Consider the following 21881-nt stretch of genomic DNA (forward strand, 5'->3'; position numbering starts at 1 on the left):
CCATTTGGAGGATGGAAACATCACGGAGGGCTGGGGGTGTAAATGGAGCTGAGTAACAGCGGTGTGTCGAGAGATATGAAGAAGGATGGAATAAATAGTATTTTTTTTTTGTGTTACTTTAAACAGAACAAGCTCTTTGGTGGGCAAGGAGTTGCCTGCTCTGGCTCTTCCCTCCTGGGGCCATGTCCTTGTCGGTGAGCGATGCTCACAGAGAGAAGGCCTGGGGTGCTGGTATCCTTCTCCCTGCTTGACTGTCCCCCTTTGTATTTGTTCCATGAAGGGTTTAATAAAACAAAATAATAGGGGAAGAGAGAAGGAGAGTAAATACAAGAGTGTCGCTGGCTTGCTTGACTCCAAACCAACCCAAACCATTCTACGATTCTAAGCCCTCAGTTTTCTTCTACCCATCCCTTCACGCCGGCTGCTTCTCGTGTAAACTCTCCAGGCAGTGCCAGGAAAGACTTTAATTATTGAAATCGAACCCTTCACGTCAATAAGGTTCACATTAACAGATCCTTGCAGCTACTCTGGGAATGCGAGGAAACATCCTAAGTGTATCTGTTGGTAGCAATGTGCTTTTGATATGTAAATGGAATGCATGAACGTTGAGTGACTATATAGAGAATCTGCTAGATGCTTTGTAGAATCCATTATATTAGGGCAGCAAAGCATTTTTGCTTGTAATCCCTGTTTTACCACACTCGTAACTTCTCAAAATACCCACCTTTGATCTGAAATTTTCCTTGGTTGAGGTCTGATCAAAGTCCTTAGGCTTTTATTTTCTTCTTTAACTCCTTGGAAAAATCCCTCCAGCCGCTCTGCATCTCGGGGTGAAAATTCTTATTTGTAAAAAAGAATTTTAAAAAGTCCACACTTTCATTATATTTAAGCTGAATCTGTGGTCTAGTAAATAGCATAACTCTAAACAGAAACGTGTTGTTTGTAATTCCCTTGTACTTCACAAACATGCCTGTGTCTGCAGCTCCAATGTGGTCCTTAGACAAGAAAGATGGGGTGCTGCCCTGGTCTGTGGGGGTGAAGGTGTTGTGGTGTAAGCTGCACCTTCTGTTTGGAGAGCCTCTTTCAAAACCCTTCTTTGTCGGTTCTGCGTTGGAAAACTGTGGCAGAGAGTCTCCCGCATGGACACAGCCTTTTTGGGAGGCATCCTGCTTATTCCACCCTCTCCTCGGGTTACCTGTTGGCCCTGGAGATGTTGCCTCTCCTCTCTGGGTATCTTGGTGCTGCCTGGCAAGTCCTCCAGACAACTTCTGCTGCATTTTTGCATCTCCATTAGCTTTAGCACTCATCTAAAGCTGGTAAATCCAGTGCAACCACTTAGCTCATCCTCTGCCCTGGCTCCTTGCTTGATGAGTTGCTATGTATGGTTGGTCAAGCAGCTGAAAACAAATGAATGTTCTAGCAATTGTTGCTTCTGTTGAGCATTTGGTCTCCCCCAGGTCTGCCACTGTTGGTGGTGGCCCTTTTGCTGCTGGAGCCCTGGACCTGCAGTTTTCTGAGGTGTCACAAAACCTTTTCTGTCTCTCCCAGGTATGACACACCAGCATCTTCGAAGAAGAAAGTCCGGCTTAAGGATCGCAACAAGCTGTCCACGGAGGAGCGCAGGAAGCTGTTTGAGCAGGAGGTTGCCCAGCGGGAAGCCCAGAAACAGCAACAGCAACTGCAAAACCTGGGCATGACGTCCCCCCTGCCCTACGACTCCATGGGCTACAGCACGCCCCACCACAGCTTTATTGGCTACCCACCTGGCTACCCCATGCAAGCCTATGTAGACCCCAGCAACCCCAATGCTGGCAAGGTGCTGCTGCCCACACCCACCATGGATTCCATGTGCTCACCAGCGGCATATGAGCACCCACAGACTTTGGTTGGGCACACGGTGGAACCAACCCTCACTACTCCTCAGCCGGTACCAGTAGTCCAACATGTAGCAACAACGATGGAGGTGACAACTCCGCAGTATGTAGCACAAAGTGATACCGTGGTGCATCAAGAACCCAATGTGGCCGTCCTGCCTGTGGCCACGTCAGGTCCGGTGCAGAGCCAGAGCTACGGGGTCTGGGATTCCAGCCAGCAGACTGTAGCTGTACAACAGCAGTACTCGCCAGCCCAGTCCCAACCAGCCATATATTACCAAGGACAGACTTGTCAGACTGTTTACGGTGTGACATCCCCCTACTGTTCGCAGACGACCCCACCGATTGTACAGGTAATTTCCATTTCAGGCAAGGCATAGCATGGCATGAAACATCTGCAAAATGAAGGGTGCCATCCTGCAGCTGGGAAAAACACTTTATTTGCTCAGTCTGTGCTAGTACTCTTAATATTAGAGCACCCTACTTTGCTCTAATATTAAGCTGCAGTAGCACTTCTCACGTAACTTCCCATCCAAGAGCATGAGAAAAGCACATGTAGGTTGGTATTTTCTGGGTACAAACACTATAGATTCATAAAACCATGGAATCATAGAATGGTTTGTGTTGGAATGGACCTTAAAGCTTATCTAGTTCCAACCCCCTGCCACAGGCAGGGACACCTTCCACTAGAGCAGGTTGCTCCAAGCCCCGTCCAACCTGGCCTTGAACACTGCCAGGGATGGGGCATCCATTATATCTCATAGTTGTTGGAGTCAAGCAGGAGTTTATGGCTTGTTGAGATATTTTTTAACCCGTTTATGAAAGTTACGTTGGTTTGTTTTTTGGTTTTTTTGATTGTTGGTTCTGGTGAAACGGATATTTCTGGGTAAGAGCTTCCACTGTCACTGACTAAGCAGTAGAACATGGAGGTGTGAGCTCACCTTCTTTTGGCTTTTGGAAGTGGGGTCTATAACTGCCAGCTCCTGTATGACTTAAACCAAATACCCAACAGATCAACCTTTTTTATCTATTTTTCTGAGTTACATGTCCTCTTCCATCAGGCTCAGCCTGGAGCTCCAAATGGCCACACTTTGTCCTTCTGCTTTTTCTTCACTAACAACGATATTGGTGTTCAGTGTCTTGACAATGCCTAATTCTTCCTAAAATCAAGATGAAGGCAATTGTACAACTCTGGGATCCTTGGTTTGGCTTGGACATTATCTTCCAGTAGTCCTTGAGGACTATTATCCATTTCTTGCTTTCACTCTTTGATTTCCAGTAAAGGAAACTGTACTGTGTCCTCCAAAAATGGGTGTTTTTTTGGTAAAGCACGCTGATTGATGATTCTCCATGTTCCTTTCAGAGTTACGCCCAGCCAGGTCTCCAGTACATCCAAGGCCAACAGATTTACACGGCTCATCCGCAGGGAGTCATAGTACAGCCACCCACAGCAGTAACGACCATCGTCGCAGCTGGGCAGCCTCAGCCCATCCAGCAGGTAGGGCTTGGTGGATCAGAAGGGATGGGGAACATTCTTCTGCATCTGCTTTGGGTTTGCATGATTCTCCATGGCTTCTGGATGCTGTGAAGGCAGTGGTGGTACCAGCTGGAGGAGTTTCCCATGAGGCAGCATGCTGGTACTCTTTGGGATGCTGCTCTCCAGGCTGAGTGTGTGCATCAGACACATTTCTGGGGGCTTTGAGCCCAGATCTTCTTGTGTTCAGGCTTTCTGCCAGCACATCAGGAGAAGGCTGTGTATGGGCATGTGGACATGTGGAAGCTCTGTGACCTGCTTTTGGTGCTGAAACACCTCCATCAGAACTGGTGGTTTTGGCATCCACCACAGAGAATTTAAGAACATGGGTAGCAAAGTGGCTGTTATTACAAGCTAAGGATGTGATCAAATGGGTACTTGTGGTATTTGATGAAGAACTAGGAAGAGATACTGTCCTTGGTACTTGGGCCAACACTAGTGTCGTTCTTAAGGTTTACCTTCAACAAAGTCTTTGTTGTGGGGGAGAGAGCTGTCAGGGCTGCTCTGGCCCCTCTCACGACCACTCACGTCTTTCTCTTCACCCCTTTTGTGCTATTTTTAGCCAGAGCTTGTGGTGACCAATAACCTCCTGGACTTGCCTCCACCGTCCCCTCCAAAACCCAAAACGATTGTCCTCCCACCCAACTGGAAAACAGCCCGAGATCCAGAGGGCAAGATCTACTACTACCATGTGGTAACAAGGTAAGCATGACAATGAGGTGAGCATGATAACAAGGTGCGCGTGATGGTTGCTTCAGGGCTAGAGTTTGAGATATTTCTGCAGAAATGGTGCTGCTTGTGTGCAGTGAGCCAAGGAGAGCTCTTGTCTTGTGTTTAGCCTCTTCTGGTGTATGCCTGAGCTTCCTGGCATCCACCCATCCATCCTTTCAAACTCCTGCTCTTTTCCTGTGGCCTTTCTTCTGATCCTTGGTCTGTGTCCTTTCCATGATGAGATACCTGTGGCTGAACATTTGGCTTTAGGTGCCAAGGGCTTACCCTTGCTCTGCAGGAAAATATTCCCCAGGGTCTCTGCTGTGATGTCTCACATCTTTCCACGCTAGAATTGCCGACCTTCTTTATTTCCCGCCTGTGATGAACTTCCCTTGATTCCACATTAAGTGTCACCAGTAATAGAAAATAGTGCAGATTCCCTTCTGAAGTTCTTCTTGCTTGGCTTTAGCCTTCTCCGACTCAGAAGCCTACTCAACACATCATTAATAGCAAGATGGGGGCATGCGTTCCACCCATGTCGAAGAGTTTTGATGACTGATGGATGTCCCAGTTGATGGGACAATCAATAAGCAGGTACCAGTTACTTTTAAGAGGGTGACAGTGGTCTGTCTGTCTGTCTGTCTTCCTCCAGGCAAACCCAGTGGGACCCTCCTACCTGGGACAGCCCAGGGGATGATGCCAGCCTTGAACATGAAGCCGAAATGGACCTTGGGACCCCAACTTACGACGAAAACCCCATGAAGGTAAGTGCAGGGTCAGGAAGGAGAAACTCAGTGTTAGATCTCTTTGGCAGACCATGGGGACAATCCTGTCCTGTGGAGCAGGAGCAGCAAACGTGAGGGCTTTTGCTGAGGTTGGTATGGGCTTAGGGGATGACAGAGGGACAGAGGTGACCCAAGATGAGCTGTAGAGGCTTTACTGACCATAGGACCACTGTTTCTTTGTGCTTTAAAATAATGGTAGAGGATTAATGGAGTTAAGTTTTTCTTTTCTTGCCACTCTGAAATACATGATGAAATAGGCAGTGGTGCCTGGTAGCTGCTGAAGAGCAGCTTCCTCTTGTTGCTGCCAGGTTTTGCCCTGGTGATAGATAGTCGAGAAGCGAATTTTTGTGATGCCCTCACCTCCTCGTCCTTCTGGGTGCTGGTTGGTAAAGACCCTAGTGCTCCTTTGCTCACTTCTTGGGCTGTGCCAACAGTGGCTTGGGTGAACACAGGACTTCCCTGGGGCGCAGCTGATGTTCTGCCCTGGATGCCAAGCATCACTGCAACCTCCTTTGCAGAGATGACCTTAAACTGGCCAAAAAAGGGGTTGTGAGAGTGGATAACATTGAAATAGGAACAACTAAGGGTGCAGCAGCAGAAGACCTAGGAGTTCTGTGCGGCTTCCACCACCAGCTGCCTTTCTGCTTTCCTGGTGAATGCTGCAGCATCTCCATCGCTCCTGCTGTCAAAGATACCACCTTTGAGGATGGATCTGCTCTCCAAATGGGGCTTGATTTTCACTTGGATCCCTCTGCAGCCACAATGCTTGTCAGGAGGGGACTTGACTGAGCCTCCTTGGAGGACACATCTGCAATTGGCGAGCGTTTCCAGCTCTGGCAAAGCAGGAGGGCATAATCCGAGCAGTGGTTGCTGAGCCCCTGTAGATACATCACCCTATATACCTTTCTGATGCCCTAAAAAGAAGAGAGAAGGGCTGTGGAAAGAAAAGTTTGTTGGGTTACAACTCTTGGGGAGCAATTCTGTCGATGCTCAGCTGATACCCACATACCCAGGACTGATTTTGCTGTAGGTACTGAAGACGTTGTCCATCCTACAGTGTCCAGGGACATCCCACTGTGCTGCCATCATGTGCTGCCAGGATCCTGAGGGTTAACCCAAGCCCCATAACACCTCAGTGCTTAATTCCTGGCGAGTTCACTGAAACTACATTATTTATAAATACTTATCTCGCTGTAAACCAGTTAATTAGAAAATGAACTGAGACCTGGCACATGCCGCTCGACTGAGCAGCCTTTACTTCTGCAGAGGATTGCAGAAAACCTTTTTAGATTATTTTTGTCCTTGGGTCAGCATCACACATACCCCACCAGCATTCCCTGTGGTTCTGGGATCCTCAGCAGGAAAAGGAGCTAACAGTCATGGCACCAGGAGGATCCATAAATGTGTGAGTGTCCTGGGAGTGCTGGGGCTTGATGAATCCCTTGGGTGAGCTTTGGGCTTAGTAGTGTGCAGAAACCTTGCACCGCACTGCTCTGGTAATACGTCCTTTCATCGTGCTCAGGAAGAGCATTAAAACCTGAGCTTGTGCAGCTTTATGAACACCCCAGATGACTCAGGCTGAAAGAACAACAAATATTCTTCATTAGCCTGTTTTCTGCAGCACGTTTTGTTTCTGTGGGAAGGGTTTGCTCTGTGCTCGCCTTGAGTTGATCCCAGTTTATCTGCACTTGTTGCTTCTGGGTTCGGATTGCAAATTGCTGTTGAAGGATGTCAGGAGGCAAAGCGAGACATGAGATCCTGTTAATCAGAGACCTTCATTTTAGGCTTTAAGGTGAGGTTTTCTTAACAGCTGTAAATTGCACCCCCGCGGAAGGATTTGCTGCTCTAGCTGTACGTGTAGTGGTGTGGACCAGCCTGGAGGTATTGGGGAAACTTCCTCAGGGTGCTGAGAAGAAGATTAGGCTCTTCTGAGTGAGAAAATAGAGTTGTGCTGCGGCTTTGCAGCTTGGGCGTCTTTTTCCTATAGACTTCTGAGGATCTCGGCAGTGCCTGTAGCTGCAGAGGGAGCAAGGAAAGATGCTTCTATAAATGCAGGCAGGCGTTTACATGCCAGATTCAAAACTTTTGGGGTAAAAAAGGTGCTGAGGAGTGGGGCCATGCTCAAAGGGCTTTGCCTTGGGGCGGACGTGACCTGGCTGCTTCTGCCAGGAGTTTTTTGCTGCTCACTCAAACCCCCAGATCCCTTTTTTCCGGTGCAAAACTTCTCTGAAGCCATCAATACCTCGTTCCTAGATTAAGACCGACCACGCAGCTTTGGCTGACCTTATGTGATGTGGTTCTTACTCGCTGTAGAGCTTTAAATCTTGTTTCTTCTCGGCCAGGATGGCCTGAAGGTTGGGTTTTTCCCACTCATGGAAATAACATTGGATTCCCCTGTGGTCATAGCTCACTCACTGCCGCCTCCGTAACGATGCTTCCACCCTGAAATTGCAACCACATTCGCAGGATTTTTTTACACTCTCCTCCGCACCCCGCACCTTTTCCATGAGGGATTAAACCCACCGGCATCACGACTCCGGCCATCTAGCAGCTGCTGCTGCTATTCCTGGTGTCCCCCGGCCGCATGGCACCGGCAAAATCCTTGCGGTGGCGGTGCCTGGGGTATTTTATTTCCTCCAGAGCATGTTCAACCCTCTTCTGAGCATCATCTGCTCCCTTCTTGATACCCTCCAAGCCCCGGCATCGCCACGGCTGGTGTCAGTGGCGGCTGAGCTTGCCTGGGGCTCGGATGCTGGTGTAGGGATTTTGATGGAAAGGTGCAAGAGGCACACAAAGCCACGCTCACTATTTCCCTTTAAAGCATGTTTTAAACCCTGTTTTCTCCCTTGGAAAAGGGGTTTCACGAGAGGGGGGGCCAGTGGAGCACTCAGGCAGGTTGGCAATGACACAAGGCTGGAAAAAAAGATAGAAAAAGCCCGGATTTGTTGCACGGATGTGTTTGTGTCTCTCTGCCTATTGATTTCTTGCTCTTCTCCCACCATTGGTGTTTTTTCTCAGGGTTTCTCCCACCAATGTTGGTTTTGCAGCATCCCAGGTTGGTTTCTCCCTAACAACTTTTTTGCTGGCATCTCCATCCCCAGCTTTCATACCCAGCAAGGCTGATCAATATGAATACCACAATTTTTGGGGTCTTTCCCTGTGTTACAGTTTTCCTGGCTGGCAGCATGGCCCTGGATTAGGGGAATGCTTTGGAGGGGCTATGGGGGAAGCACTGTGGTCATGTCCATGCAGGCTAAAGCCCTTTGATAAACTCAATCCCATTGTTACCAAACTGATCCCCGCGTAGAAAATCACTCCTCTTTGTGCTGGCTCAGGGGAATTAAGAGAAATTGGGGTGTGCTGGAGATGCTGGGGAGACGGAGAAGGGCTTGGTGATGGAGAGGGCTCGGCGATGGTGAAGGTCTTGGCGATGGAAGGTGGCAGGGCTTGATGACGCCGCCACCGTGCTGGTGCCGGTGCCATGCCGGCAGCCAGCAGGGAGCCATCTGCTCCCCATCACTGGCCTTTTGATGTTGCTACCCGAGCCCCGGGGCAGGGAGTGAAGAGCTTTGATGTGCAGCCAGCCCAGAGACACACCAGTGCTCGCTCAGGACAGCCCTCGGCAGTAAAACCTCCCTGTCAAGGGCTGATTTAAACCCTGCAATGGTTTGCTCACGGGACTTTGCAGCTCTGCCCTCCAGCCTCAGCCGTGCATGCCTTTGGGGCTTGAAAGGGATGGGATAGCTGGTTCCTGCTTTTTTCAGTGTTAAATACTTTAAAAAATTGGTGTGTTTTAGTTAAAAGAAATACCAAGCCACCTTCAAAGAGCAAATCTCCCCCAGCTTTTCAAGCCTTTAACAAGCCCTTTTCCTGTCTCCATCTTTAAAATCCAAGTCATGATAACCTGCCATACACAAACCTCTCCCAGAAAACAGTGCCAGAGGAGAGAGCCTGCGTTTCACTTCCTTAGAAGCTGAGGAGGTCTCAGGGCTCAAAGGCAAAGCCCACAGGGCTGGGCATCCGTGAATGCTCACTGGGATGCAGCCGGTGTAATTCCTACTCCATTAATGCAAGCAGCAAATTAAATCAGCCAGCGCTTGTGCTCTGTGGGATTAGTACTTAGGGGAACAGTCGGAAATTCCTGTAAAATTCACCTTTATCTTTCTGCGATCATCTAAGGAGAGGTGGTAGATGCACCATCCCTGAAGACATTAAAAGCCAGACTGGATGTGGCTCTAGTCAACTGATCCGGTTGAAGATATATCCCTGCTCATTGCAGGCGGGCTGGACTAGAGACCTCTGAAGGTCCCTTCCAACCCAGACCATTCCATGATTTTATAATCTACTGTAAATCCTCGCTGGCAGGGTCCCAGCCCTCGCAGTGCTTTCGGCACAAGGTTCCAGTGGCGTGCCGGCACGCCGGGCAGGCCTTTCCAGTGGGGATGGTTCTGCCAGAGCTGATGGCTTTGATTAGTGGGCTGAATAAATGTTGCTCCAGCAGTCCCCAGAGCGGGGTTGGGACAGTGTTCCCCTCACCTGGGTGTCCAGCTGGACTGGATCTGTCCCTGCAAATCATTGTTGTGCTGGTAATCTGGAAATAAATGGGGAGGGGGCAACCTCTGCTTCCGCCTCCCCTCACCTCCAGGTAATGATAATTCCCCACAGTGTAGGGCTGCCCCTGCCCCTCAAACCAGCCCTGCTGCCCAAGAGCAGCTCACCCCCTTTTTCCAGCTTTTTTCCCAAAGAAAACAAGGGCGAGGAGTGGCCCCTGTGGCTCCAGGAGGTTGTGCTCCCAGCCCAGCAGTCTGGCTGGAATGCACGGGGACCATGCTGGGGAGCACTCTGGGATCAGGTTGGGAAATGCACTGGCACCAGGTTGGAGAGTGTCCCAGGATCAGGCTGGGAAGTGCGCTGTTATTGGGCTGGAGCACACCAGTACTGGGCTAGGAAACATGCTAGGATCAGGGTGGGGAGCACACCAGCTTTGGGCTGGGAAGCTCAGGGGGAACGGGCTGGGAACCATGCCTGGATTGAGGTGAGGAGCATGCCAGCATCAGGCTGGGAAGCGCACTGGCACTGGGCTGGAAAGCATGTCAGGACTGGGCAGGGGAGCACACTGGGGCTCGGCTGAGAAGCTCACCAGCAGCAGGCTGGGAAGCGTGCCTGGAGCAGGGTGGGAAGCAAGCTGGCATTGGGCTGGGAAGCGCACTGGGACCAGGCTGGGAAGGGTGTTGGGAATGGGCTGGGAAGCTCCCCAGGACCAGGCTGGGAAGCATGCCTGGATTGGGCTGGAGAGCATGCAAGCATTGGGCTGGGAAGCTCACTGGGACTGGGTTGGGAAGCGTGTTAGGACTGGGGTGGAGAGCATGCTAGCACTGGGCTGGGAAGCTCACCGGGACTGCCAGGACTGGGCTGGGAAGCTCACCGGGACCAGGCTTGGAAGGGTGCCTGGATTGGGCTGAAGAGAGTGCAGCTGGGAAGCATAACAGGACCAGGACCAATGTGTGTTGGCATTGGGTGGGAAGTTCACCAGAAATGAATTGGGAAGCTCACCAGGAGGAAGCGGGGAAGCATGCACTGCCTGCCTGGCTGTGGGGCAGGGCTGGGCAGGAGGATTACTGTGCCCAAGGTGGGGACAGGGATGGGTGATCCTGGCTCGCGCGGGGCAGCATCAGACATCCTCTTCTTCCTTCTCTCTATTCTAGTCTTCCAAGAAGCCCAAGACGGCGGAAGCAGACACGTCGAGCGAGCTGGCCAAGAAGAGCAAGGAGGTGTTCAGGAAAGAAGTGAGTGTCCCCACTGCCTGCGGGGTGGGGGGTGTCTGTCACCTCCTGGGGGGGTCGTCACTGTCCAGGGGGTCACTGGGTCCCCGGGGCCGCGACGCCCTGGGGCTGGTGAGCACGGGCAGGGCCACATCCTGGTCTCCTCTCGCGCAGATGTCGCAGTTCATCGTGCAGTGCCTGAACCCGTACCGCAAACCCGACTGCAAGGTGGGGCGCATCACCACCACCGAGGACTTCAAACATCTGGCGCGCAAGGTGGGCGCATGGGGACACATGGGGTGGCCCCTTCCTCCCTGGGGCGGTGGTGTCAGCCCTTCTGCCACTCCTCTTGGAGGATAAGGGAAGGAAAATAGTGTTGGGGCGAATCAGCTGGTCTTGGGGGAATAATAGGGAGTATTGGGAGGGGAAATAGGAAATATTTGGGGAATAATAACAAAACAGTTTGGGGAATATTTGGGGGGAAATAGCAAATATTTGGGAATAATAAATATTAGGTGAATATTTGGGGAATAATAGGAAATCGTTGGGCAATATTGGAGTATTTGGTGAAAATAGTAAATATTTGGGTAGTATTTAGGCAATATTGGAATATTTGGGGGGAAAATAGCAAATATTTGTGGAATAGTAGTAAATGTTAAGGGAATATTTGGAATAATAGGATATATTTGGGTAATATTTACGGAATATTTTGGGAATAATAGGATATATTTGGGTAATATTTAGGGAATATTCAGGGAATATTTGGGAAAAAATAGCAAGTATTAGGGGAACAATAGGAAGTATTTAGGCAATATTGGGGGATATGTGGGGAATATTGGGACTATTTGGGGGAAAATAGAAAGTATTTGGGGAATAATAGGAAATATTTAGGGAATATTTGGGGGAAAATAGCAGATATTTGCAATAATAGCTAATATTTGGGGAATATTGGGGAATACTTGGGAAAATAGCAAATATTTGAGAAATAGTAGCAAAATAGCTTGGGGAATAGTTGGGGACTAATAGCCAATATTTGAGGAATAGTTAGGCAATAATAGTAGATTGGGAGAATGTTTGAGAATAATGGCAAAATAGTTTGGGGAATAATAAATATTTGGGGAATATTTGGGGTATAATAGCAAATATTTGGGGACTAATACCTGATGTATGGGGAATAACAGGAAGTATGTGGGGAACATTTGGGCAATAATAGGAAATATTTAGGGAATAATAGCAAATATTAGGGGAATAATTGGGGAATAAGAGCAGAATCTAGGGAATAGTAACAAAATAGTTTAGGGAGTCCCCAAGACATGGATTATCAGGAATAACGGTGGGTATTCCCTGCCCGTCCTCTCCCCTGCAGCTGACTCACGGAGTCATGAACAAGGAGCTGAAATACTGCAAGAACCCGGAGGACCTGGAGTGCAACGAGAACGTGAAACACAAGACGAAGGAGTACATCAAGAAATACATGCAGAAATTCGGGGCCATCTACAAACCCAAAGAGGACACGGACCTGGAGTAACCTCCGCCTCGGGCGCACCGAACCCCGGGATAACCCAACTCCGCCAGGATTCACCATGTCAAACCACCAACCTGTGAATTCACTCGTTTTATTTCTCTTTGTTTTTCTTCAAAGAAAGGAAATAAACTCGGTTCCCTGTGGCGGGAGCAGTTCGTGCTGCCGGGTCCGAGCCGGCTCCCTCACCCCAGCGCTGCCATCGGGCACACACCAACCTCTGTATTATATTTTAACCTATATGTGAATATATGGATAATTTTTCCTTTGTTTTCCCTTTTTTTTCTCCTGCTTCTAGCCCAAGACTTGCCGATCCCACGGGAACACTTTGTAAGGATAGTTTGGGGGTTTCTTACTTTGGCTTTTTATTTCGTTTCTTGGTTGGTTCCTCGGTTTTCCTTTTGGTTCCGCGAGGTTTAATCTCTTCTCATTGTAAATAGTGCGGAGCGGGGCTGCCCCCGGGTTTCTGGCAGGCCTCGTGCTATGTTGATAAGATTGATTTTACTGCTTAAATCATTTTACTTTATCCAATTTTTACGGAACTTTTTATGTAAAAAAAAAAAAAAGGAAAAAAAAAAAAGGAAAAAAAATTAAATAAAAAGAAAAAATGACAAAAAATCAACACCGGCCCCGGACCCAAAAGAGGTTTGGCATGGCCGGGGGGGCGGATCTGGCAGTGCCGCCAGTGGGGAGATGGATGGTCTGTCCCCCTCACTCTTAGACCCCCCCTGTCACCATTAGCATCCCCATAAGTCCCTGTGAGAGGAACAGGATGGGGTTTTGGGGTGAGCCAGCTCAGGGCAAGGGTGCCTGTGTGTGTTTTGGGGTGGAAATGGCTCTTCTCTGTCATGCAGTGTCCCCCAGTGCCACCCGCCCTGAGGTCTTCGGGGGTCTTGCCCTGTCCCCCCAATGCTACCCACCTCCCTGCTGTCCTTATGGGGACAGGTGTGGGACGCACGTGGGGGGACACATGGACACCTAGGGGCACACATGGATGCCCGAAGACCCAGAGCTTGGGGACACATGGATGCTGGAGGACACATCCTGGTGGCACACGCTTGTGTGGATACAAAGACACCTGAGGGGACACATCCTGGGGACAAGTGCTTATGGCACACACGGACACGTGGGGACACACAGCTCAGGGACATACAGATGCTTGAGGGGACATATCCTGGGGACAGACGCTTGTGGGGGACACACAGACACCTGACGGGACACATCCTGGCGGCACACAGACACCAGGGACACACAGCCCAGGGACACATGAATGCTTGAGGACACACATCCTAGTTACACACGTGGGGACACACACGGACATGTGAGGGGACATACCCCATGGAGATACACTTGTGAGGACACATGGACAACTGAGGACACACATCCTGGGGACAGGACACCCGGGGACACCCAGATGCTTGAGGACCCATCCCAGTGACATGCTTGTGGGAACAAATGGACACCACTGGGCACACAGACAGCTGAGGGGACACATCCTGTGGACACAAGCTTGTGGGGACACAAGGACACCGAGGAGACCCATCCTGGTGGCACACAAGTGACACATTTAATGCGCCCATGCAGGGACCAACCATGTTCCCCATCTCCCACCCTCCACTGCCACCCACCGCCACCATCTTGGGGCCACCAAATCACGTCCCCATCCCCATCCCACCCCCCGACACCCCTACAAAAGTACAAAACCCACGTATAAAAAAACCCCAAAGAGCTCTGGCAGGAGAAGTTGTTGGTGTCCCGGTGTCCCCGGTCACACAGCAGAGGTGGCGTCCCCAGGTGCCACCAAGCGCTGCGCCGCGTCGTGCCGGCCGATGGCAGCCAGGGCCTGGCAGAGGGTCTCCAGCGTGGCCCCCTCGGCGCTGGCCCAGGCGCTGAGCAGGGTGCGGGTGGGTGCCTGGCCCCGGCCGAAGGTGCCGATGGCGTCGGGGCTGAAGCCCAGGCGTGCGGCCAGGCTGCGCCAGTCCCCGCCGGGACCCCCGCTCTCCAGCAGCCGCTCCAGCTCCTCCTGGCGCTGCGGCGGCACCGCGCTGAACGGGTGCCCCTCGGGGTAGGGGGCTGAAGGGGAGCGAGGGGGCAGAGCTGGCACCTCAAATCCCTGCCCAGCATGTGGTGGCCTTTCTGTGCTGGAAGTGCCGCCAGCTCCCGGGAGAGAGATGTACCGGGGTGTGGGTGCTCCCCAACCCCATTTGCGTGCTATCTGGGGTATGGGTGCTCCTCAGTTCCCATTTCACTGCTCTCCAACCCCATTTGGGTGCTCCCCAGGGTATGGGTGCTTCCCAATCCCATTTGGGTGCATTCTTGACCCCATTTGGCTGCTCCCCATAGCATGGGTGCTACACAACCCCATCTGGGTGTTTCCCAAAACATGGATGCTCCCCAACCCCATTTGGATGCTCCCTGACCCCATCTGAGTGCTACTCAACCCCATCTCGGTCCTCCCCAGGGCATGGCTGCTCCTTGACGCTCCCTGGTGCAAACGTGTACCCTCACCCCATCAGGATGCTCCCTGGAGAGCGGGCGTACCCCAACCCCACCTGGGTGCTCCTTGGGGCATGAGTGCTCCCCATCCCACCCGGGTGAACCCCAAGGTGGAATGCTTCCCAACCCCACATGGGTGCTCCCTGGGGTTTAGGTGCACCCCAACCCTATATGGGTGCTCCACAGGCCATGGTGGCACGCCAAAACCATATGGATGCTCCCTGGGACAAGATAGTGCCTAAACCCATCTGGGTACTCCCAAGAGCACCCCAACCCCATCCTCCCCGGGGACAGATGCACCCTGACCCCCATCAACCCATGAACACAGGTGCTCCCCAACCCCATCCCGATGACACTGGGGGACAAACGCGCTGCGGGTGGTGGGTGCTCACCCTTGGCAGGCTGGTGGGGCTCCTGCAGGCTGTGGGTGTCAAGGAAGACCCCGCTGTCACTGTGCAGCTTCTCCCCCTCGGGGCACGTCCCCACGTCCCCTGCCCGCGCCTTGGCCAGCTGCTGCTTCTGCCTGCATGTGCGCCAGCTGCCCGTGGCCAGGGGATCAGTCACCCGGGGTGCCGGGGTCCCGCTCCCCCCATCTTTGTCCCATGTTCCCGCCAGACCTACCACTTGAAGGCCACATAGGCCAGGAGTCCCACCACCACGGCGGCCAGGAGGGAGCAGTACACGGGGATGATGTCCTCGCCGCTGGCCTCGGGTGGTGGTAACACAAGCTCAGGGGTGGCAGGCGAGGGGCCTCCCGTCACCAGCTTCTCATCTGTGGGGTTGGGATGGTGACCCCCCAAAAGGTCAGGAGAGCTCTCCTTGCCCAACCGCTGCCTCAGTTTCCCCTTGCAGAGGAACCAGCACCCACAGGGGGGTGCGGGGAAACTGAAGCACGGCCACCCCATCCTGGGACACACACACAGAGGACAGGGGGTGTCCCCGGGTGCCACTCACGGGTGCAGAGGGTGTCGCGGGCAGGGGTGCAGGGCCTTGCGGGCAGCAGCGGGCAGGGGGTGCAGGGCAGGCAGGGCTCCTCTGCGCTGCTCACCGCAGAGAAGGTCCGGTCTGGAGGGGAGAAAGGGTGCGGGTGGGTGCTGGGGTGGGTTTGGGTGCCGGGGGGGGTGCGGGGTACTCACTGTGTGTGCAGGGCTGGCAGCGGGTGTCAGCGTGGCCGCAGGGCTCCGTGACACCGAACCCGGGGGGGCAGGGGGTGCAGCACCCCCCCGCCGCCGTCCGCCTCCCGCACTCCTCGCCGTGACCCGGAACCTACATGGGGAGGGGGCGGCATCAGTATCCCCCCGTCCTGCCCCGGGGGGATGCACCAGGACCCCCCCAAGAGCCCCCCCAACCCTCCGCTGTGCTCCCCAGCCCGGGCTGGGGTCTTGGGGCACCCTGTGGTCCCACTCGGGAAGGGGGGTAATGGGGTGCTGGGGGGGGGGTGTCACGTGCACCACTGCCTGGGAAGGGGGGGTATGAAATAGACGAGATTGGGGTGAAGAACTGAGGAATAAGTTAAAAAATAAAGAAAGAAAGAAAGAAAGAAAGAATAAACGGAAATAAATAGATTTGGAAAGTCAAGTGAAAATAATAATAAAAAATAGAAGTAAATAGTCACGTAAAAAATAAAAAGCAGCATGAAATGAAATAGGTTGAGGTGAAATAGCAAGAAAACGAAATAAAACGAAATAAAGGGAAATAAAGAGAAAAGGGATGAAATAAAACAAAATAAAATTAAAATTAAATAAGGTAAACTAGAATGAAATAAAGTGAAATAAAATAAAATAGAAGTAAATAAAATAAAAAGAAATTAATTAAATTAAAATAAAGTAAAATAAAAAGAAAGGAAATAAACTAAACCCAAATAAACAAAAATACAATAAAACAAACCAAAAAGAAACACAACGAAAGTTGTGGCTCCCGGGGCAGCGGCGGGTCCCGGGGCGGTACCGGGGAGCCCCGTCCCGTCCCGCACCGCTCCGGTCCCGCTCCCATCCCCGCCCGGTCCCGCCCGCACCGGGCAGAGTAGCAGCAGCAGCAGCGGCCCCAGCGCCGGCAGCACCGCACGGCCCCGCCGCATCGCGGAGACCCGGGCCCGGCCCCGGGACCCCTCGCTCCGAGCCGAGCCGGTCTGCTCCGAACCGCTCCGCTCCGCTCCGGCTCTGCTCGCTTTCCTCCGCTCCGCCTCGGTTCGGCTCCGCTCGGTCCGGTCCGGCTTCGCTCGGCTCCGCTCGGCTCGCTCCGGTCCGCCTCGGCGGGGCTGGGCGCGGCTCCCCCCTCCCGAGCCGTGCCGGGCGGGGCGCTCCGCCATTGGCTGCGAGCCGAGGGGCGGGGGGGCTCCGTCCTGGGCTCCGCCCCTCTCGGGTCGGCTGGGTTCGGGCTCGCCGCCGGTTCGGGTCCCGCCGCGGTCAGCCCGGCGGAACACCGGCCCCAAACCGAGCCGGAGCGGGCCGCTTTCCGCCCGTTACGCTGAGTGTCCCCTCCTCGATGCCCGCTCCCTCCTCGCCCCGGGCAAAAGCGTCTGGAAGTGGGAGAAGCAGCTTTATTGACGCGTTATTGGGGGTGCAGCACCCTGGGTGGGTGCAGGGGCTTGGTATAGGTGCAGCACCCACGTGGATGCAGGACCTCAGTGTGGGTGCAGGATCTCGGTGCGGGTGCAGCAGGACCCTGGCATGGGTGCAGGATGCTGGTGTGGGTGCACAGTCTTGACATGGGTGCAGGGTCTTGGTGCAGGGTCTTGGCCCGGGTGCAGGGTCACGGTGTGGGTTCAGCCCCCCACTCTCCTCCCTACCAGCCACGGACGGGGTGCCAGAGCTCCACCACCTTCCCCTCGGCGTGGACGTAGTAGACAGGGTGCATGGCGGCAGTGGCGCAGGCCTGCGGTGGGTGGGAATGGTGAGCCATGGCAGGGCATGGCAGGGCATGGTGGGATGGATACTCACATGGAAGGGGATGAGAGCCAGGGTGCTGCCCAACGGGTAGCGCCCAAAATCCAGCTGTCCATCGACGGCTTCCACCTGCCCGTGCTCCTGCGTCAGCCCCACCAGTCTGTGGGGACACGCTGTCACATCCCCACCCGTGTCTTTCGCCCTCCCGTGTCCCCCCCATGGTGCTCACCGCAGCTCGGGGTGCCCCTCGATGGCGGCACAGCCCGCAGGCAACTGGTCACGGCCATGGTGGCTGAGGGCGGCCCATCCGCAGTCCAGCAGCAGCTGGTTGCGGTGCGGGTAGTGACCGATGACCCTGGTGAGGACGCGGATGGCCACCTCCTCTGGGTGACAGGAGCCCAGCAGTGTCTGCTGGAGGTCTGGGAGAAGACGTTGCCCGGATCAGGCTGGGGTGCACCCCACCGCGGGGGGGTCACACCAGGGCTGGGGAGGGCGGTCCTGACCCACCGTAGAGGAGGTAGTTGCCTGGGTGGACCTCGGTGAGCTGGGCCATCTCTGGCACCGGGTGGCTGCAGGATGGTGTGGAGCCGATGCTGGCCTGGGGACACGGCACCCCTGCCTGCCGCAGCCTGCGGGCACATGGGACCTGCTGAGCGCCCGGGGGGAGCAGCACCCCCAGGCGCTATGGGAGTGGGAGCAGAGGTGGGTCCATCACCCCTGGGGGCCACAGGAGCAGGACCAGGGGTGGTGATGCCTCAGGGAGCCCCAGATGTGCCAGGGACCCCCCCAAACATTCAAGGGAGCCATCCAGATGTGGCAGAGCAGACCTCCCTGTGTGCCAGGAAGACCCCAAGATGTACGGGGGAGCCAGACAGATGTGCCAGAGAGCCCCACTCGAGGCAGGTCACCCATCCCTCCCTGATATGCTAGAGCACCTGCCCTAATGTGCCTGGGACCCCTTCACGATGTTTCTAGACCCCTCTAGATGTGCTACAGCACCCGCCAGATGTGCTTGGGGCCAGCCCAAGATGTATGTGGGAGTGGGACACCCAGCTATGCCAGAACAGATTTAGGGTTGGGGAGGGATTGGGGGCAGCAGGTTTCCCTGCGTGCCTCAGTTTCCCCATCGCAAAATGGTGAGACAAGTGGCTGAGGTGGGATTGGGGACCCCCTGGATGGGTCCCCAAGGGAGCACATTCCTGTGCAGGAGGTGATGGGGGTCCCAGGGGACCCCATTGACCTCATCCCCCCTCCTCAGCAGGAACCATCCGGCAGCAATTCCCTCAAGGATGCAAAACCCCGCAGGGACAAAAGGACAACAAGGAGGAGGGGGACAATAACACAGGTCACAACCCACCACCAAAGCCATATCAAAGGTGACTGGAACCACCAACATCCTCCTACAGCTCCCCGGGGGGGCTTTGTAGGGCCCCTTTTATGGGGGTGATTTGCATTTACAACCAGCCACCAGGGCTTTATGGGCTTGGAGACACCCCGTGGTGTGGATGGAGACATCCCCCCCCCAAAAACATCCCCTTAACTCTGCCAGTCCCTGGGTTTGGCCACTCACGCGGTGACGAAGTCGAGCACGGCGCTGGTGGTGGCCCGGGCGATGGCTTGGACAGCCTGGACATCGCGGCAGCCGTACGTGTTCCCGCAGTGAGCATAGACCCCGACCAGCATCACCTCCTCCAGTGCTTCCTCGGCGATGGCCCGGGCCAGGGCCATGGCACTGGGGTCTGTGGGGCGCACGCCGGCTGCAAGGAGGGTCTCAGTGTGGGTGCTGGGATGGGGGGCTTGGAAGGGGACCCTTGTTGGGTGGGATGGTAGGGCTTGGGGGGGAATATGGGGCATCACCACCAATGGAGCATCCTGGGTGTGGGTGAAAATGGGGTGTGGGCAGGGGGACTTAAATACTAGAAAAATAGAAGTGTGGAATTGGGTTGGAAAAGACCTTAAAGCTCATCCAGTTCCAACCCCCTGCCACGGGCAGGGACACCTTCCACCAGAGCAGGTTGCTCCAAGCCCCGTCCAACCTGGCCTTGGACACTGCCAGGGATAGGGCAGCCACAGCTTCTCTGGGCAACCTGTGCCAGGGCCTCACCACCCTCACAGGGAAGAGCTTCCTAATGTCCCATCATGGGGCTTGGGGCCACCTCTGCCCCACAGCACATCCTTGAATACTGACTATTTTGGGGGAAGAGTGTCTTAAATGCGCCATCCTGATTGATTCAGTTGGTGGGGCTGGGGGGCACATGGAGCTTCCCGCCCCATTGATCATCCTGGGGGCTCGTGGGTGGGTGAAAACACCCTTGGAGAAGAGATCTCTGCATGGCCTCACCCTGCAGCACCCCAGACACGGGCGGGACTGGGGGGTTATTGTCGGGGTACACGGGGGTGCCACCTACCCCGGCTGTTCCCACAGTCGAGCTTGAGCCAGACGAGCCAGCGCTTGCCAGGGGGCAGCGGGTGCTGGCGCAGCAGGGCCAAGGCCTGGGGGCTGTCAAGGAGGACCTGGAAGGCCTCGAGGCGCTGGGCCAGGGCAGCACATTCCTCCAGCCGCCCCCCCGGCAGCGGGTAAGCGTAGAGGATGTCGTCGAAGCCCCCCGCCGCGAAGAACTGGGCCTCGGCCAAGGTGGATACCACAATGCCGCGGCGAGTGCCGCCCGTCGCCAGCTCAGCACCCTCGCTGGGGGAGGTGGGGGGGGTGAGGGAGGGATTTAAGGGGGTACGGGGTGGTAAGGTGGGGAGAAGATGGGGGATGCTGCTGGGGTGCTTGGGGGGGGGTACTGGGGGAGATACTGGGGGGAAAAGTGAAGGGATGCTGGGGGAAGGATGGGGAATGCTGGGGGTGAAGATGGGTGATGCTAGGTGGGATATCGGGAGGGTGCTGGAGGGATGATGGGGAAGATGCTGGAGAGATGCTGGGGGAATAGTAGGGGGGATGTTGGGTGGGAAATCTTGGGGGATGCTGGACAGAAGGATGGGGGGATGATGAGGAGGATTCTTGGGGAATACTGGGAGGGAAGATGGGGGATGCTGGAGGGATGATGGGGAAGATGCTAGGAAAGTGCTAGGGGGAGTGTTTTGGGGATGCTGAGGGGGGATTTGGGGGAGGACAATGTGGAGATGCTGGTTGGGGAGGTGGGAGGAACGCTGGAGCGAAGTTGGGGGATGCTGGTGGGGGATTTTTGGGAGGATTATCAGGAGATGCAGGTGGGGAAGGTGGGGAGAATACTGGGAGGAAGCTGGGGAAATACCGGGGGGATGTTGGTGGATGCTGCAGGAGCATTTTTGGGGACAGGATGGGAAGTTGCTGGAAAGATGCTGGTGGGAAAGATAGGGGGAATACTGGGGGATGCTGGAGGGGGATTTTTTGGGGGGAGGGTGGGGAAACGGTGGTGGAGAAGGTGGGGGGAATGCTGGGTATACTGGGGACATGCTGGGGGGCTGCTGGGGAAGGGGGGGGATGTTGGGAGGGTGCTGGGGCGGATACTGGGGACACACTCACAGGGTCTTGTGGGTCTTGACATGGGGGCGCAGGCGGAGGCCCAGGGCCTGGCAGCGCTCCCGCATGCGCTCGGCGTTGCTCTGCATCGTCGCCCGGTCCAAGGTCAGCGCCGGGGTGGGCAACTGCTGCAGGGGGGCTCCCAGCCACGTGCTGGTGCTGCGGGGAGGGGGCATGGAGTGGGGGAAAGAGGGAGCCTGCCCTGCACCCAAACCTGTACCCGCCCCAAAACCAGCCATGCACCCACCACCCCCCAGACCTGTACCTAACGTACATCCCCGCATTAAAAACCCTGTATTCACCCTAGGATCATCCTACATAGGCACTGGATCACTGGGATAGGGACACTGGGAACAGGGACATGTGGGATTGGGACCTATGGGAATGGGAAACCTGGGAGTGGGCCACCTGGATCACCTGGGATAGGGACACTGGCGACAGGGACACCAGGCACAGGGATGCCTGGGATTGGGCCACTGGGAACTGGGCTACCTGGGACACGTGAGGCTGGGCCACTTGGGCCAGGACATGGGGACAGCACTGGGCCCTCGGTGTCCCCACCGGCAACTGGAGCACCCAGCATAGACTATCCAGGGTGAAGGACTGGCTGACACCTTGAGCACCCATCCCTCCCCCTGCTCACCTGTCTGTCCGTCCGTCCATCCCTCCGTCTGGCGCTGCGTCTGCTCCCTGCTCGGCTCTAGTGGCTTGGTGGCCCCGCTCGTGCCCGCTCCACGTGATGCCATGGGCACCGCAGCCAGCCTTGGCCGGGGACAGAGGTCGCTGCCGGCCGTGGGGCCCCCC

The 21881-nt window shown here is 54.8% G+C and overlaps 3 protein-coding genes across 6 annotated transcripts in view; 1 reads left to right on the forward strand and 2 right to left on the reverse strand.

Moving 5' to 3' along the window:
* Positions 1-12714, forward strand: part of SETD2 (SET domain containing 2, histone lysine methyltransferase) — a 66260-nt gene extending 53546 nt beyond the window's left edge. For all 4 annotated transcript variants that reach the window (XM_030493624.1, XM_030493633.1, XM_030493605.1 and 1 more), the window contains 7 exons: positions 1549-2227; positions 3238-3372; positions 3971-4110; positions 4772-4883; positions 10610-10690; positions 10841-10942; positions 12033-12714. In XM_030493624.1, the coding sequence (XP_030349484.1) occupies positions 1549-2227; positions 3238-3372; positions 3971-4110; positions 4772-4883; positions 10610-10690; positions 10841-10942; positions 12033-12194 (1411 nt within the window). In that variant the 3' untranslated portion in view covers positions 12195-12714. The remainder of the gene's footprint in view (positions 1-1548; positions 2228-3237; positions 3373-3970; positions 4111-4771; positions 4884-10609; positions 10691-10840; positions 10943-12032) is intronic.
* A 1020-nt stretch (positions 12715-13734) lies between these two features.
* Positions 13735-17006, reverse strand: LOC115611169 (death domain-containing membrane protein NRADD-like). The gene is made up of 6 exons (XM_030493647.1): positions 16699-17006; positions 15821-15950; positions 15639-15749; positions 15306-15456; positions 15077-15222; positions 13735-14261 (listed from the first exon to the last, which is right to left on the reverse strand). Exons 1-6 carry the CDS (start codon positions 16990-16992, stop codon positions 13957-13959), a joined length of 1137 nt encoding a protein of 378 aa, XP_030349507.1. The 5' UTR covers positions 16993-17006; the 3' UTR covers positions 13735-13956.
* A 200-nt stretch (positions 17007-17206) lies between these two features.
* Positions 17207-21854, reverse strand: LOC115607075 (D-threo-3-hydroxyaspartate dehydratase-like). The gene is made up of 8 exons (XM_030483855.1): positions 21721-21854; positions 21081-21236; positions 19978-20258; positions 19140-19326; positions 18077-18198; positions 17799-17988; positions 17624-17729; positions 17207-17558 (listed from the first exon to the last, which is right to left on the reverse strand). The coding sequence occupies exons 1-8, from the start codon at positions 21738-21740 to the stop codon at positions 17469-17471; spliced, it is 1152 nt and encodes a 383-aa protein (XP_030339715.1). The 5' UTR covers positions 21741-21854; the 3' UTR covers positions 17207-17468.
* Between the last annotated feature and the right edge of the window lie 27 nt (positions 21855-21881).

The sequence above is a fragment of the Strigops habroptila genome, chromosome 1 (genome assembly GCF_004027225.2).
Source record: "Strigops habroptila isolate Jane chromosome 1, bStrHab1.2.pri, whole genome shotgun sequence".
In the NCBI taxonomy this organism is placed as follows: Eukaryota; Metazoa; Chordata; class Aves; order Psittaciformes; family Psittacidae; genus Strigops; species Strigops habroptila.

What these genes read in the sequence shown, in the direction of transcription:
- LOC115611169 (XM_030493647.1), bottom strand. Translation starts at nt 16,992, where the DNA reads ATGGCGGAGCGCCCCGCCCGGCACGGCTCGGGAGGGGGGAGCCGCGCC. An exon ending in TGCTGCTGCTACTCTGCCCG is followed by an intron (nt 15,951 to 16,698) that starts GTGCGGGCGGGA and finishes CTCCCCATGTAG; the next exon opens with GTTCCGGGTCACGGCGAGGA. An exon ending in CTGCCAGCCCTGCACACACA is followed by an intron (nt 15,750 to 15,820) that starts GTGAGTACCCCG and finishes TCTCCCCTCCAG; the next exon opens with ACCGGACCTTCTCTGCGGTG.
- LOC115607075 (XM_030483855.1), bottom strand. Translation starts at nt 21,740, where the DNA reads ATGGACGGACGGACAGACAG. An exon ending in AGGCAACTACCTCCTCTACG is followed by an intron (nt 17,989 to 18,076) that starts GTGGGTCAGGAC and finishes GTCTTCTCCCAG; the next exon opens with ACCTCCAGCAGACACTGCTG. An exon ending in TGGCTCTCATCCCCTTCCAT is followed by an intron (nt 17,559 to 17,623) that starts GTGAGTATCCAT and finishes CACCCACCGCAG; the next exon opens with GCCTGCGCCACTGCCGCCAT.